The sequence below is a fragment of the Moschus berezovskii genome, chromosome 15, assembly GCF_049115385.1.
Source record: "Moschus berezovskii isolate FMDL1 chromosome 15, NW_MosBer_1.0, whole genome shotgun sequence".
Taxonomy (NCBI): domain Eukaryota; kingdom Metazoa; phylum Chordata; class Mammalia; order Artiodactyla; family Moschidae; genus Moschus; species Moschus berezovskii.
This window is the reverse complement of record NC_142474.1, coordinates 16,101,382-16,119,076: the sequence shown is the minus strand read 5'-3', so window position 1 is coordinate 16,119,076 and position 17,695 is coordinate 16,101,382. Positions and strand designations below refer to the sequence as shown.

The 17,695-nt window shown below is 49.5% G+C and overlaps 1 protein-coding gene across 4 annotated transcripts in view; it reads left to right on the top strand.

Annotated features, from left to right (window-relative positions):
* ADIG (adipogenin) overlaps nucleotides 1–17,695 on the top strand; it is an 80,136-nt gene that overhangs the window by 4,460 nt on the left and 57,981 nt on the right. For 2 of the 4 annotated variants that reach the window (XM_055437274.2, XM_055437284.2), the window contains exon 2: nucleotides 1,635–1,767. In XM_055437274.2, coding sequence (XP_055293249.1) covers nucleotides 1,635–1,753 — 119 coding nt within the window. In that variant the 3' untranslated portion in view covers nucleotides 1,754–1,767. Of the gene's footprint in view, nucleotides 1–1,634; nucleotides 5,583–6,097; nucleotides 6,228–17,695 lie in introns of those variants that run through there. The other 2 variants (XM_088843794.1, XM_088843793.1) reach the window with 2 other exon arrangements.

Here is a 17,695-nt window from a genome sequence, read left to right as displayed (position 1 = left end):
AGGAGGAAATCAAGGCTCAGCCTTTTCTTGGTCTGCATTTGAGGGGCTGTTTACTTCTCTGTAACCAGTGAAACACCTTGAGTATACCAAGAAAAACAATAATCTCTCCCATTTGCCTTCTTTTCTCAACTTGCTTTTCCGAGATAAGCCATGTTGGCAAGCTCATGTGCCCGTTTAATATACATGTAGGTATTTTTAAAAAATGGGAGGTGTGTTCTTTGGGGTTTTTTAAAAAGGGATTCTTTTTTTTATTAATATATATACTTTATTGAAGTATAATTGACTTACAATGTTTCAGGTATACAGCAAGGTGATTCAATTATGCACAAACAATTATGCACAATTATGCACAAACAATACATATGTGTATATGTATAACTGAATATGTATGTATATATTATTTTTCAGATTATTTTCTGTCATAGGTTATTACAAGATACTGACTGTAGCTCCCTGTGCTATACAGTAAACCTTTTTACCTGTTGGACATCTATTTCTTAAATTAGAAATCTAGCATTCTATTCATACTAAAACAAGTGGAATCAAAATTTCATAATTTTTTTAGTTAGGCAAAAAATTATAAGTTTTCTAAAATTAAAGGGATTCTATCATATACTTCTCTGCAACGCCATTGATTGGGTTGGCCAAAAAGTTCACTTGGGGAAGGATGTTACTGAAAAACTCAAACAAACTTTTTGGCCAACCCAATAATAATACAGACATCCTGCAGGCAGAAAGATACAGATCTAACACATAACAGCCTCACAACATGCCACAGGATGGATTCTGTGGTGTGAGTGTGCCACATTTCATCACCCAGACCTCTCATGATGGACACACGCATGGTGTCCAGGGTATTTTAGTGTATGTGTGCTTCACCAAAGAACAGTGCTGTAAGAAAAACCACTGGACACATATACTCAGATTTTTGTTAATGAATGAACCCTGGTGGACCAGTGGATGAACAGGTGGGTGGGCGGGCTTGTGTCTCCTCGGTGTCCCCTCCTGGACCATGCTCAATGCAGATAGGTCATTTCTTCACCTCTAGGGTCCTTCTTCCACTTAAAAAAAATTATTTTTTTATTTGTTTATGGCTGCGCTGGGTCTTCGTTGCTGCTCAGGCATTCTCCAGCTGAGGCAAGTAGGGGCTACAGTTCATTGCAGTGCACGGGCTTCTTATTACAGTGGCCTCTAGGATTTGCAGGCTTCAGTAGTTACAGCGTGCCGGTTCGGTAGTTGCAGGTCCGAGGCTCTAGAACTCGGGCTCAATAGTGATGGTGCATGGGCTTAGTTGCACCATGGCATGCGGAATCTTCCCAGATCACGGATCAAACCTGCGTCTGCTTCGTTGGAAGGCAGATCCTTATCCACTATACCACCAGGGACATCCTAGGGTCCTCCCTCTTCTAGAAGGTTGGTATTTCGCGGGCCAGCCTTCTTTCTTGGTCTCTGGCCATCATTCAAGGTCCTAAAATCTTCCTGGGAGGGCTGTCTCACGTGTCATGATTCTGCCTGGGCCCCCTGGCCTCAGATAAGGCTGCAAGGATGCCGGTATCCGGCAGGGGGCTCCTTCAGGATCAGGAATAGTAGATAAGAAGTGACCATCCAAGTGGCCTTGTCTTGTCCCTCCACAGATTCAGAGGAAAATGACTCAGATGTATGCCTCGATTGGGAGCCCTGGAGCAAAGACCCTGCCGAGTTTTGCCAGGAGGAGATGCTCCACAGCCAAGAGGAGGAGAGGCCCTGCTGCTGAGCCTATTCTGCCCGGTGAGGCCCCTCTGAGGGTTGGAGAGCTGGAACCAAAAACCTCAGAGCTTCTGAAGCCTCAGCCAAAGCCTAGGGCGGCTGCCATCCTCCACTGTGCTGGAAAGCCTGAGGTCTCTGCCATCAGAGAACCTTCTGCCTTGTTGTGTGGGAGACATGGTTTTGCAGGTTTTTAGAGGACCAGTCACCCCTGCCATAAAGGGTTTCTTTGCAAAGGTCCCCCTGCCTTGTATCTCTGTGACCTCACCTCCCACCACTCTCCTGAGAGTCTTTGTACTGGCTCTTCCCTCTGCCTGGGAACTTTCTCCTCTAGACATCCCTCACCTCGGAGGTTCTGCTCAAATGTCACTTTTTTCAGTGGGGCCCCCCAGCCAACCTCCTTAATATTATCATCTCTCTCCCTCACTTACTTTGCTATAAAATTTATTTTTGCCATGACACTTAACATCCCTGACATGCTCGATAACTGACATCTTTCTTCCTAAGCACCCACAGCAACGCCTGACACAATGGGGGCTCCATAGATATATGTAAAAGGAAGGCGAATGACATCATAACAGTAGTAATAGTAATAACGGGACTTCCCTGGTGGTCCAGTGGTTAAGACTTTGCTTTCCAGTGCAGCAGGTTTGGGTTCAATCCCTAGTCAGGAAACTAAGATCCCACATGACTCTTCCAAAAATCCAAAACATTAAACAGAAGCAACATTGTAACAAATTTTAAAATGGTCCACATCAAAAAAAAAAATACAGTAATAGTATTAATAATGGCTGATAGTCACTGGGTTTTTAAGAGGTGCTAGAAGAACTGTACAAAAAAGATCTTCACGACCAAGATAGTCATGATAACGTGATCACTGACCTAGAGCCAGACATCTTGGAATGTGAAGTCAAGTGGGCCTTAGAAAGTATCACTACGAACAAAGCTAGTGGAGGTGATGGAATTCCAGTTGAGCTATTTCAAATCTTGAAAGATGATACTGTGAAAGTGCTGCACTCAATATGCCAGCAAATTTGGAAAACTCAGCAGTGGCCACAGGACTGGAAAAGGTCAGTCTTCATTCCAATCCCAAAGAAAGGCAATGCCAAAGAATGCTCAAAATACCGCACAATTGCACTCATCTCACACGCTAGTAAAGTCATGCTCAAAATTCTCCGAGCCAGGCTTCAGCAATATGTGAACCGTGAACTCCCAGATGTTCAAGCAGGTTTTAGAAAAGGCAGAGGCACCAGAGATCAAATTGCTAACATCCGCTGGATCATCGAAAAAGCAAGAGAGTTCCAGAAAAACATCTATTTCTGCTTCATTGACTATGTCAAAGCTTTTGACTGTGTGGATCACAATAAACTGTGGAAAATTCTGAAAGAGATGGGAATACCAGACCACCTGACCTGCCTCTTGAGAAACCTGTATGCAGGTCAGGAAGCAACAGTCAGAACTGTACATGGAACAACAGACTGGTTCCAAATAGGAAAAGGAGTACGTCAAGGTTGTATCTTGTCACCCTGCTTATTTAACTTATATGCAGAGTACATCATGAGGAACGCTGGGCTGGAAGAAGCACAAGCTGGAATCAAGATTGCTGGGAGAAATATCAATAACCTCAGATATGCAGATGACACCACCCTTATGGCAGAAAGTGAAGAGGAACTCAAAAGCCTCTTGATGAAAGTGAAAGAGGAGAGTGAAAAGGTTGGCTTGAAGCTCAACATTCAGAAAACAAAGATCATGGCATCTGGTCCCATCACTTCATGGGAAATAGATGGAAAAACAGTGGAGCCAGTGTCAGACTTTATTTTTTTGGGCTCCAAAATCACTGCAGATGCTGATTGCAGCCATGAAATTAAAAGACACTTACTCCTTGGAAGGAAAGTTATGACCAACCTAGATAGTATATTAAAAAGCAGAGACATTACTTTGCCAACCAAGGTCTGTCTAATCAAGGCAATGGTTTTTCCCGTGGTCATGTATGGATGTGAGAGTTGGACTATGAAGAAGGCTGATCACCGAAAAATTGATGCTTTTGAACTGTGGTGCTGGAGAAGACTCTTGAGAGTCCCTTGGACTGCAAGGAGATCCAACCAGTCCATTCTAGAGGAGATCAATCCTGGGTGTTCATTAGAGGGACTGGCGCTAAACCTGAAACTGCAATACTTTGGCCACCTCATGCAACGAGTTGACTCACTGGAAAAGACCCTGATGCTGGGAAAGGTTGGGGGCGGGAGGAGAAGGGGACGACAGAGAATGAGATGGCTGGATGGCATCACCGACTCTATGGACATGAGTTTGGGTGAACTCCGGGAGTTGGTGATGGACAGGGAGGCCTGGCGTGCTGTGATTCATGGGGTCGCAGAGAGTCGGACACAACTGAGTGACTGAACTGAAGTGAACTGAGGACACTCCAGTACTCTTGTCTGGAGAATCCCACGGACGGAGGAGCCTGGTAGGCTATAGTCCATGGGGTCTGAAAGAGTTGGACACGACTGAGCAACTTCACTTTCACTTTCAGGACCTTTGCTAAGCACTCGCAAGCTCATTTACAGAGTCCTAAATGAGGGAATGCAGAGTGGCAGTGCAGTTAGATAATTTGCCCAAGTATCCAAGTTCTACCCTCGCTGAACAGCGAGGACACCTAGGACATCCTAATGGGATTAAATGCCATTTCTATGCCAGTGACTCCAAATACCTCTCGCTCTAATCTCCCTTCTGAGCTCTGTTATCTGTCCACTCAAAGCCTTCTCATGGCTAGAATGGGGTTCTTCCTTCCCTTTGCTACCCCACCAAGCAAAGCACAGCACCCCGTCTTTTCCCAGCTGGTCCCCATATCCACAAAGAGCACTGCCATTGGTTGGTCTAGCTGCCTGAGCTGCAAGCCCAAGAGTCAGGCTTCATCCTTTCTTTTCCTCCTACACATGTCCAGTGCATCAACAACATTCTAAACGCCTCTTCTCTCACACGTCCTCTTCTCTCTGTCCCCAGAGCCACCACGGCCACCCCCAGGTCAGCCCGTATATCTCACTGCTCATCCACATGGAGAACAGAGGCAGTGGCAAGGATCAGGGACCTTCACTCAACCTCAGAGACACTGATTCTTAACCTTGCCAGGTCATGACCTCGACAGTTGAGGGCCCCTTTCCCAGAAAACCACACACCTGGATACGCACTCAAAGTTTTGGGTTCAGGGCCAGCTTCACAGCGGTCACCTGTGGAGTCCCACAAGGTTCCTGTTCAGGAGAGCCTTGTGGTTTGTTTAACCTTCTGCTAAAGTGTTCTTGCCTGGAGAATCCCAGGGACGGGGGAGCCTGGTGGGCTTCCGTCTATGGGGTCACACAGAGTCGGACATGACTGAAGTGACTCCGCAGCATCCTCATCTTGAAATTCTTAATTTATTTTGGCCACGCCAAGTGGCTTGTGGGATCTTAGTTCCCCAACCGGGGATTGAACCCAAGTCCTTGGCAGTGCAGTCATGAAATCCTAACCACTGGACCGTCAGGGAAGTCCTTTGAAATTCTTAATTTTTGAACAAGGGGCCCTGCATGTTCATTTTTTTAATGGGTGCCACAAATCACGTAGCCTGACCTGTTTGTGTGCAATTATTTTTATTGGAGTATAATTGCTTTACACTGTGGTGTTAGTTACTGCTGTACAACCAAGTGAATCAGCTCTATGCGTACATATATCCCCTCCCTCTTGAGCCTTTGCATCCCATCCCACCCCTCTGGGTCATCACCGAACACCAAGCTGAGCTCCCTGTGTTGGACAGCAGCTTCTCACTGCTGCTGCTAAGTCACTTCAGTCGTGTCCGACTCTGTGCGACCCCATAGACGGCAGCCCACCAGGCTCCCCCGTCCCTGGGATTCTCCAGGCAAGAACACTGGAGTGGGTTGCCATTTCCTTCTCCAGTGCATGAAAGTGAAAAGTGAAAGTGAAGTTGCTCAGTTGTGTCCGACTTGTAGTGACCCCATGGACTGCAGCCTACCAGGCTCCTCCATCCATGGGATTGTCTAGGCAAGAGTCCTGGAGTGGCTTGCCGTTGCCTTCTCACTAGCTAACCTATTTCATACATGGCAGTGTATATAGTATACCATTAATGGGGTGAGAGAAGGAGATTTTTGGTCTCTACCCTGGAATCCTGTCCCATTCTTTTTTTTTTATCTTTTGATGTTTAATTGGAGGATAATTGTTTTATAATGCTGTGTTGGTTTCTGCCATACAACAATGTGAATCAACCCTAAGTTTACGTATGTCCCCTCCATCTTAAACCTCCTGCCTGCCGCCGTCCCATTCTCCCTTCCCACCCCTCGCTTACTCTTTCATCTCCCTGTCACCCTAGATTCAGCGTTTCACTGCTTCCCAGCCTGGTTTTCCTGGTGTCAGTGGGGCCGTGGCCGTGGCCAATGGCGATGGGAGACTCTCCAGGGAGGGGAGAGGACTCTCCTTCTCCCCTGTGAGCCCAGTTTGGCTCCTCCACTGATGGACACACGAATGCCTCCAGAGACCCGGCTCTTCTCTGTTACAGACGACCTCCCTGGCCCCCCAGGGAGGAGCCGGAGCCCTTCTTGTACTGTGAAGACAGCATAGGCAGGCCCTAGGGGAGAAGATGGTCAACTGAGCTCAGAGGTCTGCGAGGGCAGGGCTGGGCCGGAGGGTGTGGATCCGTATTAAGGAAACCAAGGGGGTTCCTGTGCTCAGGAGACCCTGACAAACCTGCAGGGCCTGATCAAGTCCACTCATTTGACAAGCTGTGGGGCCGGGGGCAGCCCTGGCACCGGGGATAGTCCTGGCACTGACTCGTGCCATCCTGACCTTTGGGGATCTGTTCCCATCTGTCCAAAGGGCTGGCAGATCATGCTCTGAACTTCTGTTTTCTCATTTCAAGCACAAATTCACTCATCTTCTTTATTTTTGGCCACACCACATGACCTGTGATCTTAGTCCTCCCACCAGGAATTGAATCTGGGCCCTCGACAGTGAAAGCATCGAGTCCTAGCCACTGGACCACCCAGGAATTCCCTCAATCTCACTCCTTGATTAGTCTTCAGGTTGATTTTAATAACAAATATTCATTTAATAACTATCACGAAAAGAAGAGCTCCCGGTTAGTGAATGCTTACTGCGTACCAGGTGCTTTTCCAGGCATTTGTTTTATACGCACAATGGCTTTCACCCTCAGAAGCATGCGGCGAGGCAGGGTCTTTGGTTATCCCTGGTTGACAGATGGGGGAACTGAGGTACACAGTTGTCAGGAACCTTGCTCGGAATCACACTGGTGGGGCTGGGACGGAACCTCAGCCCTGACTCCAGGGCCAACCCCGCCCCGCTGTGCCAGCTCTTCTCCAGGATGGGGTGTTGGAAGAGAACATGGAGGTGACAGAGCGCTCTGACCTTTCCAGAAGCCCCCGTCTCTGCACCCCCGCTGGCCACACGGAGGCAGCAAGGTTGATGGGCTAGAGAATAGGACAGACCCAGGGGATCACCTGGGTGGTCATCTTTGTCCCCTTTTCCTCTCTCAACCCATGTCCCACCAAGCCCCACAGGGCTTCCAAACAAAGGAGAGAGAGTAAGTCTGAGTTATTAGAGCTGGAACTACTTTTTTTTTGTTCATTGAATGGGCAACTTGATTTTTTGTTACCTTTTTATTTTATATTGGAGAACGTGCTTCTGCAGGCAGGCTTGACCATGTTCCAAGGAAGGATTAGAGCAAGGCTCAACCCCCTGGGGAATTTCCAGAACCTCTCTGGAAAGCCCTGCAGAGAAGCCCGTCGAAGGAGCAGACACTGATCAGCTGTTGCAAGTTGTTGTCCCTCAGGGATAGGACCCCAGGACAATCCTCTCTTAGTTTCTTTTCAGAGAGGAATTAGAGCTAGAGGATTTTAAAATGTGAGACCTCCCCATGTTCAAATAATGGCAAGCTACACTGAACGTGCTAACATTCCGGTGTTCAAATGATGGCAAGGTATATTAAATACGCCCTAACATCCGCTAGAGGGAGCCACTCTGCTGCTTCAAACGGAGCTTGGAGGATCCTGATTTGGTTGGGAGCATTTGTCTTCTCTGGGGTCACCGGCAGCACTGTAATTTCCCCTAGTCACCTGAAAAATGCAGCCAGCTGCTCCCTCCCAGAAGTGCTATATGAGAATTTCGATGCAGCCCATCTGTTCCCTCCTGACTCTTGAAAGCTTCTGTACAGTTCTCTGAGCCCTCCTGGCATAATGATGCTTCCAGCAGAGTGCCCCGGCCTTGGCTGCACAATGGAATCAAGTGGACAGCTTCCAATTACGCAGATGCCCACGTCCCATTTCCATTGGTTTCGGTGCCATTGTTCTGGAGTTTTGCCGAGGCGTCGGGACTTTGAGGGTTTCCTGTGTGATTCCAGCGCACAGTCAGGGTTTAGAACCACCGGTCTTTGGGTCAGGTCTCCACACCTAGAATGCAGTTTCTTGGCCCAGCAGGTCTCCTATTTCTCTGGTTCTCACCCACGTTGACCAGGTGAAGGGATCGCCCACAGCTGTGCTTTTCTCTGTCTCCTGGTCCAGCCTCAGCTCGGATTCAGGAAGCTTATATCAATTCTATTTCAAGATGTTTTCATCCATGTTGTCTATAACACAAAAGAGCCATACTTGAAAAATTCACAACCCAGAGATCAACTCTACCAGACTTACTATGTGGAAGAAAGGTGGTGAACATCACTGGACAATTCAAAGAATGAGCATCCTGCATGAAATGAACCCATCTGGTCTTAAGGGTACCTCGAAGTCATGTAGGAAGGGTGTGATGAGGCTGTGGTCCAGGCCAGAGAGGAGGGGTGCTTGGACCAGGACGGTGGGAACTGGGGGAAGTGGGTAAATGCAAGAGATGTATGAAGGGCTGAATTATCTAGAGGTTTCGGGAGCTCAGTCTGGCACTCTGTGATGACCTAGAGGGGTAGGATGAAGGGTGGGTGGGAGGCTCAAGAAGAGGGGATATATATATATAGTTATGACTGATTCATACTGTTGTATGGCAGAAACCAGCAAAACATTTTAAACCAAATATCTTCCAGTTAAAAATTTAAAAAATTTTTTAAATGAAACAAAATTATCTAGTGGCTAGTCGGATGTGAGGGCTTCCCTGGTGGCTCAGTAGTAAAGAACCCACCTGCCAATGCAGGAGATGCAGATTCGATATCGAGGTTATGAAGATCCCCTGGAGAAGGAAATGGCGACCCACACCAGTATTCTTGCCTGGGAAATCCCGTGGACAGAGGAGCCTGGTGGGCTCCTGTCCATGGGGTGGTAAAGGGTCAGATACGATTTAGCAACTAAGCAACAACAACGAATTGTATGTGAGGAGTAACAAGAAATCATTTTCAGGAATGGCCCTCAGTGCACTTGAAGCCACCATCTGGTGAGACCAGGAATTCAGAAAGGGGAGCAGAGTTTATGGAGGGGAAAGAATGGGCTCAGATCACTTCCTTCACTATGGCTTCCACGAAACATAGCGAATAGCAGATGAGAGCACTGCGTCTGGGGTTTGCAACCTGGATTTGAAGCCTGGGTCTGCAGCTTTCTAACTGGATATATGTAGGTGGGCCATCTACTCCTGGGTCTGTCTGCCTGTCTGTAAACTGGGTACAGTAGCACTCACCCTTGAATATTTAAATGATGCCTGCATGTGTCTGGTGCTGGGCATGTAGTAGTAATAATTCAATAAACACTGGAAACAAAATGACAACTAGAGATTGTTATTCATACTGTCCACTGAGGATCCGTGCACTTTTCTGCGTATACTGCACATCAATAAAACACTGAAAACGAAACAAACACAAAATCACCTGTTAGTGATGCTCGGAACAAACTCTATGGATGTGCTGAGCGCTCTTGTTCTCTGGTGGAATGAGGGATTTGTTGCCACACCACATCACAGTGGTGATGGGACAGCGATGCCATTGGAACTGTTAAGGTTTTATTTGACTTCTTTTCTGCACCCTTGTCTGACCTCCTCAGAAAGTACACCCAAAGAAACAACTGCTCCTCCCTCACCGCTTAACTGTCAAAACAGGGTCACAGTCCTGAATATTCACTGGAAGGACTGATGCTGAAGCTGAAACTCCAATACTTTGGCCACCTAATGCGACGAGCTGACTCATTGGAAAAGACCCTGATGCTGGGAAAGATTGAAGGTGGGAGGAGAAGAGGACGACAGAGGATGAGATGGTTGGATGGCATCACCAACTCAATGGGCATGGGTTTGAATAAACTCCAGGAGTTGGTGATGGACAGGGAGGCCTGGTGTGCTGCAGTCCATGGGGTCACAAAGAGATGGGCACGACTGAGCGACTGAACTGAACTGAATTGAACATGGGTGTGACTCGGTTCTGGGCTTTTTAGTCTCCTCCACCTAAGTGGCCTTCATTCTCCAGGGCCCTGGGAATCCTCCAGCCTTCACTAAGGGGCTGCTCTGTGAAGTGAGAGAACCCACACACCTCTAAGCATTTCCATCCATTTTCGTTTCTGGCCTGAGGACTGTAGGAAGAGACCCTGAGGCAAAAACTTGGGCCCTAGGGTGGATTTCTGCTTCAGCCTGGAAAAATCATTTGCTGGGGCATTGAGCCTTAGCTGGGAAATAACTTCCTGGGGCAATGGGTCTGAGCTCTAAGCCCATTTATTTGATCCTGGGGCTTGCGCTTGAGTCTGGGAAATCACTTCTTCAGCCAAAAGGCCTGTGTCCTCAGCCTCTAAACTGGCTTTCCTAAGTCAGGATCTCAGCCCCTGCATCCCAGGCCATTGCTACTGAGTGGGCTGGGTCTGACTGAATAGAGGTTCTGTTCAAAAACAGATGTTCTGTTTCCCTGCAGCAGCAGAGTCTGAGAGGCTGCAAGTTCAGGCTTGCAGTCGGGGGGTGGGGGGTGGGGAGTGGGGGTGGGGGGGCTGGAGGTGGCGGGAGGTGGGCGGGGCTAGGGAGGAACCTTCAGTATTTGGACTCCACTGACTCCAAACAGGCCGTGCAGCTCCTGCAGAGAGGCAGGTGGTCCGGGTAGGCACCTATGCCTGAGGCGAGGGCTCCTGGCTGGTGAGGATGCTGCCCAGAGGGTTGGTGGCCAGACCCCATCTTGAGGCACCAGTACATGGAAAAATGGAATAGTTCCTGCCGTATCAGCAAACAAGAATGTCACAGTCACCAGTGATTGCAGCCACCACAGATGACAGCCAGTGAACCCTGAGGGAACTCAGGAAGGAAAGAACTCTTGCCACCTAGCAGCCACCAGACTGCAGCCACTCCCCATACTGAGCCTTGAAGAAGTGCAAGATGTGAAAACACAGGATGCTGGCCCCAGAGAGCTGAGGTGCGTATCAAAGGAATGATTTCAGTGAGCCCAGACTCTTGAAACGAACTTCCCATATATAGAAAAGAGCTAACTTGAGTTACCTGGTTTTCTTTAAGTTGCAATTATCTTTTGATGTTCAGACCACCTGGCTCTGGCTGGGGAGATTGCTGTCCAGGAAGCCCGAGGGTGGGCGTGGGCTCTGCTGTTAGTCCACGGTCCCCTTTAGGGGTCTAAGTGGCCCACCTCCTCTCATCAAACCAGTGCTTCAGCCCTAAGTTTAACAAATACATAATGCCAAGCTGTGTTTGGGGGACTGGGACAGGAAAGAGGCCCCACTGACCCCGCAGGCTTTGCCTGTCACCCCGGCGGCCTGACGTCCTTGCTGAGACTTTCTGGCCAGGTCGCCTTTCTTGATGGCCCAGATGTGAAAACTGAAGGACAGCAGTGGCCGACAGCCCCAGCTCTGCGACGGTCAACTCAAGACGCACGCAGACAAGAACAAGGCGACGAGTGGGTGAGTGCCCCCTACTCACCTCCACCCCCCGCCAGGTGGAAGAAGAAAGGGGCAAGGGGCAGCGGGATGGCACCTGGTGGCCCTGCGTTTGAATCTTCAGCATCTGCAAGGACCAGGCTGCCAGGAACGGCGCTGCCGATTGTGGCCACAAGGGGGCGCCCCAGGCCCATTGCCGCGAGCGAGGAGGCGGGGTCTCAGAAACGGGAGGTGACCCGGCTGAGCGAGGCGGAAACGGTGCGGTGCCCCGGGGTCTTCTGGAAGCTCTCGCGTCTGCCCCGTTTTTTAGGCAGCTCTTGTGTGCTTTGCCAAGGTTTGGGAAAGTGGGGTGTGGAGTGATTGTGGTGAGAAGCGGGCAGGAGAAAGGAAGGGACTTCTAAGAATCCTGAGAGTTCCAGCGAGGAGTCCAGAACCAACAAGTTGGCAGAGTCGCCTTGTGCACATGTTTGTGTGAACCTGTCTGCGTGGGCCTGCAGGTGCCCTGCACGCACTCCTGCTGCGTATGAGCATGAACGCACGTGCACACGTTTGTGTGCCTGTTTGTGTGTGCGCCCTTTGGGGGACATCGTGAATGTGGACATGATATGATCCGTGCACACAACTGGTGTGGATGTGGATGTGTGCGTCTTGTATTTTGAGTGTGGGTCTTTGTGAAAGTGCTCGTGCGTGAGTGTTTACCCACACACATTTGAATTCCAGGCATGCATGTGTGTGTTCATGTGTAGCAATCTTTCTCTCTCTGCAGACTCCCCGAGTGGCAAAGATCTGGCGGCCTGGCCAATCAAAGATCCCCTGGAGGTGGCCCTGTTCCCCTGCACACCCTCAGGCAGGTTCACAGAGTGCTTCAGCCCTGGATCACAGGGTCAAGAAAGCAGAGAGGACACGGACAGCCTCCCTTTACCCCTTACAGGAGCCTCTCCCCTGTAGGGAAAGGTGTGCAGGTACAGGGAGGGGTCAGCACCTTGGAGCTAAAGGCCATCAAGGGGAGTTGTGCAGGCTGTGGGCCATTCCCTTTCTGGGGAGATCTGAGCTGGGTTCTCCAGCCTTCTTAGAGAACTTCTTGGCTCCAAATCATAATGACGATAGCCATCATTCATTCATTCATTTGACAGGTATTTAATGAATGCCTCCTCTAGACCAGGCACCATGTGGAATGCTAGAATCACAATGAAAAAGACAGGGGCCCTGGACCTACAAGTTCACAGCCCTGTGGAAGAAATACGACATGAGTCCAATAACCATAGAGTAGATATCAAGTTACAAAGTATATTGGGTTGTATAAGAAATATAAGGAATAATGGGGATGTAAAACAAGTATAGTATGGTATGGTATAGTCTGGAGAATGAGGTAAAGCTTCCAGACACCAAAAACTGCACATGCAAAGGTCCTGAGGCAGCAGGCCACAGAGCTGAGAGAGGATCTGTGGGGATAATCTGCAACTGTCACTCCAGGATGTAAGAAACAGCTTGAACTCACAGGAGCCCCCGATAGAACTGGCACAAGGACTCTTGGACTGTCAGTTCTTAGCATGTATCTAGCCCAGTTCCTCTTGTACAGGTGGGAAAACTGAAGCTCAGAGAGGGAGAAGCCTTGCCCAAAGCTGCACAGCAAATTGGACAGATTTTGGAATTGAACTTGGGATATCCATAATTATAATATGACAATTATATGATCCTTTTATACTAATTACAATTAACATAATACTCATTCAATATTCATAATCCATCTTGACTCAGAATGTGCCCCTCACTGCAAGCTCTTGTCCTCATCTGTCACCCCTCATCCTGGCACTCCCCTAGCTTTCATTCTGATGTCCAGCAGGAAGGGGCCTCATGGTGGGGGACCCATGGCTGGCCCTGCCCCAGGGCCATCCAGCTGCCTCTTCCCTGCCTCTGCGTGCTGGGCTCCTTCCTGGGCTCCGGCTCTCTCAGGAGGGTCCTTTAATCTCATCTCCCACCTGAGACCAAAAATCACTGAGGCTGCCCCTTCCAGGCCTGGGCTTCATGCTCAGTGGTTGGTCTTACTGCCTCTAGAAGAACTAGCTGCTTGCTTCTCTCTGTCTTAGAGCAACAGGTTCACAAAGTCGGTCCACATCCTCCTCTGTGAAGTCAGAGGGAATATCAGTAAGTGCCTTGATGGGGAATGGGTCTGAGCCTAGGTCCCTGGGAGCTGTTTGACACTGAGGGCTCACCGGGCCCCTCTGGAGAAGGCCAGAGTCCACCCTCAGGTGGATGAATCTCCCCCTCAGGCCTCTGCTGTGAAACAAGGTAGAACCTTGCTGTGAGGTCAAGGTTCAGTTTGTACACACCTTAGGATTCCATCCTGGGGAGTTTTGCCTGGAGCTGGCTTCAGGCATGGAGGGGGCAGAAATTTTTGTTTAGTGTGACAGCTCTTAGAACTTCCAGTGAAACTGATGTCTCTGGGCCAGGCTAGCTGAAGCCAACCTTCTCCAGAGCCAGTGGCTGTGGATTCCTTAAGGAATGCTATATGAGGACAGGCAAAGTCGTGAGCAAAAATCCATGCAGATCTAAGTCCACAAGTGGTGTTGGCATACAGTAATCATGGGGTGGGAGCCCACTGTAGGGAGTGCATGGGAGTGAGGGCTCAGCTGGCGTGAGCACAGGCAAAGTTTGCCCCAGTCACTGGAGCGAGCCCTCAGATAAGGGGATATGGATGCTCTGCTTTGCTCCTGCTATCATCTTGGTCCAAGCCTCTGTCATCTCGGTCCTTTTGATGATGATGGTGGTGGTGATGATAATGGTGGTGATGATGATGGTGGTGATGATAATGGTGGTGATGATGATGGTGGTGGTGGTGATATGATGGTACTAAGTCTCAGTGGCTTCAATGCTTAAAAAAAAAAAATTAGCCACCCTGCATGACATGTGGGATCTTAGGTTCCCCGACCAGGGATCACACCCCTACTCTCTGCAGTGGAAGTGCAGAGCTTTAACCACTGGACCACCAGGGAAGTCCCTTCGTGCCTTTTTACTGCTCTCTCTGCTTGCCCTCCTGTCTGTCCTCTGTACAGCCGCCATGGTGACCCTTGTAAAACAAAAGCTCAACTCTACAAAAAGCCCTCTTACTGAAAACCTTCCAGAGAGATGCCACGCCACCTCGAGGACTACTAGTATCCCAACCCCTTAGCCTGGCCCGGGAGCCCGTCTGTCGTGTCTGCTGCCGCTTCGCCCTCTCTACCAGCCTCACCGGCCTCCTTTCCATTCCTCAGACGTACCAGGTTCATTCCTGCTTTGGGACGTCTGCATGTACTGTTTTCTCCTCCCAGAACATTCTCCCTTCGGCTACTCTCACAGCCAGCTCCTTTCATCTCCAGGTCTCAGCTCACATGCCACTTCCTTCCAGAGACTTTCTCTGACCATCTGACTTGAAGTTGTGTGTGTGCTAAGTCACTTCAGCTGTGTCTGACTCTTTGCGACCCCATGGACTGTAATCCGCCAGGCTCCTCTGTCCATGGGATTCTCCAGGCAAGAGTACTGGAGTGGGTTGCCATGCCCTGCTCCAGAGAATCTTCCTGACCCAGGGATCAAACCCTGGTCTCTTCTGTCTCCTGACTTGGCAGGCAGGTTCTTTACCACTAGCGCCACCTGGGAAGCCCATTTGAAGTTGCTTCCTCTCTTTGTTTTTCTCACCAGCTTAGTTAATTTTCTTCTTAGCATTTATCACTACCTGAAATTATCATACTTAATTTTTTCTCATCTGAGACCCTGACTGGAATGCAGCCTCACGAAAGCAGAGACCACGTGGGGCTTTGTCCACCTTTGTGGACATAATAATGGTGCAGAGTAGGTGCTCAATAAAAATCCATTTGCTGGATGAGCAGATACGTGAGTCCCTTCCTGCTCCTCTGTCGGTGTCCTCCGGAAACTGTTATCTTCGCCACCTGAGTTAACTCTGGTCTCCCTGGTGTGATGTACGAGAATGAGGAAATGCAGGAATTCCTTGGTGGTCCGGTGGCTAAGACTCTCTGCTCCCAATGCAGGGGGCTAGAGTTCGATCCCTGGTCAGGGAACTAGAACCCGCATGCCACAACGAAGAACTAGTGCAGCCTAATTAAATAAATATTTTTTAAAAAGAGAGAGAGAATGAGGAAATGCACCTGAAGGACCTATAGCAAGTGCTCATTCAGGGTTGTCAGTATTATTATTAATTATCAACAAAAGCCAGGCAGCCTGTGATGGTAATGAATGATATTATCTCCCCTATGGTTCTTGGCACCTGCGCTGGTCCCATGGCACACCTCACTCCCTCATTAACAAGGCTGGGATGCCAGGGAGCTGTGTGGTTGGAGGGAGGATCCTCCTGCCTTAACCTTGGCAGGAGGAGGGGCACGTGCCTCGGTGAGTGCTGGGAGCCCAGGCGTGGCTACACTAACTTTGCCTGTCAGCCATCAGCGGAGGAGCCCAGTTTAATCACATGTCAGTTTCCTCATTCATCTTAGGCGCTATCCGAGGCCTCATCTTTCCCCACCCTGTGGCGTCATGGTGATTGATGACCTCACACCAGCCTGGCTGCTGGGTTAGCACAGCTCACAGTGGGTACCCAGCCTCTCGGGGCTCTTTGCAGCCTGGGGCTCACTGGGACTGGAATCATGCTTCTTTGAAGGAGCCCTGTTATGGACTGAATTGCGTCACCCACCCACTCCCACTCCCAATTCATATGATGAAGCCATAACCCTCAAGGTGACTGTATTTGGAGATCAGGTTTCAGAAGGTAATTAAGGTTAACCGAGGTCATAAGGGTGGGGCCCTGATCTGATAAGACTGGTGTCCTTATAAGAAGAGACACCAGTGCTCTCTGTCCGTGGGCACAGAGAAAAAAACAGGTGAGGACATAATGAGGAAGCAATCGTTTGCAAGCCAGCAAGAGAATTCTCACCAGAAACCAAATTTTCTAGCACCTTGACCTTGGATTTCTAGTCCCCAGGCCTTCGAGAAAATGAACATCTATTGTTTAAGCCCCCAGCCTGTGGTATTTTATTGTGGCAGCACGAACAGACTAAAGCCCTTGCAGCCTCCAGCTTCTGAGAAGTGGGAGGACAGATGACCTCCAAAGGGAGAATTTGACCTCCAATGGGAGCGCTTCCTCGGGCAAATGGTGAAAATGACCCCTGAGCAGAGGAGGAGGTGTCTCAGCTGGCATTCAGGTGAATGCCTCCCCAGAGTGGCAGCGCTGAAACGAGGCCACCGTGGGCCTGGCTGGCAGATAGGACTCCAGTCCAGCTCCATGGGACTGCAGGTAACTTGCCCGAGAGAGAGATTCTTGTGTTATCTCTACACCACCAAAAGTGGGGAGGGTGAAATGAGGGAGTCTGCGGTCACTTGGCAACGACATTAAATACCCACTGTGATCCCAGCCCTGGGCTAGGCTGGGGCCAGGGTCATTAATAGGATGAGTTTCAGCCCTCAGGGCGCTCACAGACTATTGAGAGAGACAGACTAACTTAGAAACAAATGATCTCACATTGTGATCAGGTTCTGAGAAAATGAGGCAGACGAGAGAGATGGGAGGGGGTGGGCACGGGGTGGGAACGTGAGTGGATCTTTGTTTCAAATGGACAGAGAAGAGAAGAGTCTTAGCTTTGGGGCCCCTGGAAACAGATTCTGAGCCAAGAGCTGGAGAGGAAGTATTTAGGAGGTGGTCCCAGGAAGACCCAGTGAGAGCAGAGATCTGAGATGGGGAAGGGCCGGAGCCAGTGAAGGGTGTGTTTTTGAGCAGGTTAGAGCCATGACCAGCTGTGTAGGGTAAGGGAGTTAGAGAAGGCGAGGTTCAGAAAAAGAAGAGGCCGGCACTTTACAGGAACAGATCACCTTTAATGAGGTGAGAAGGGGCAGCAGTCAGATTAGTGAGCTGCTGAACTAACCCAAGAAAACAAGTATATATAGGCATATATGTGGAAAGCTGCTGTCTTAAGGGAGCCTGTTCTTCTCCAAGGTTGTTTGGAGTAGTTCTTGGTTCGACAGCTGGGGCAACGAATATTGGAGATCAGCTAGAGGCTGGACTGGCTGGGAACTGGGCTGGGTGAGAGAGTTCTTTGTTTTGCATAGAATGGTGGGGAGGACCTGGAGGGGAGTTTTAATTCCAGGCTGTTTTG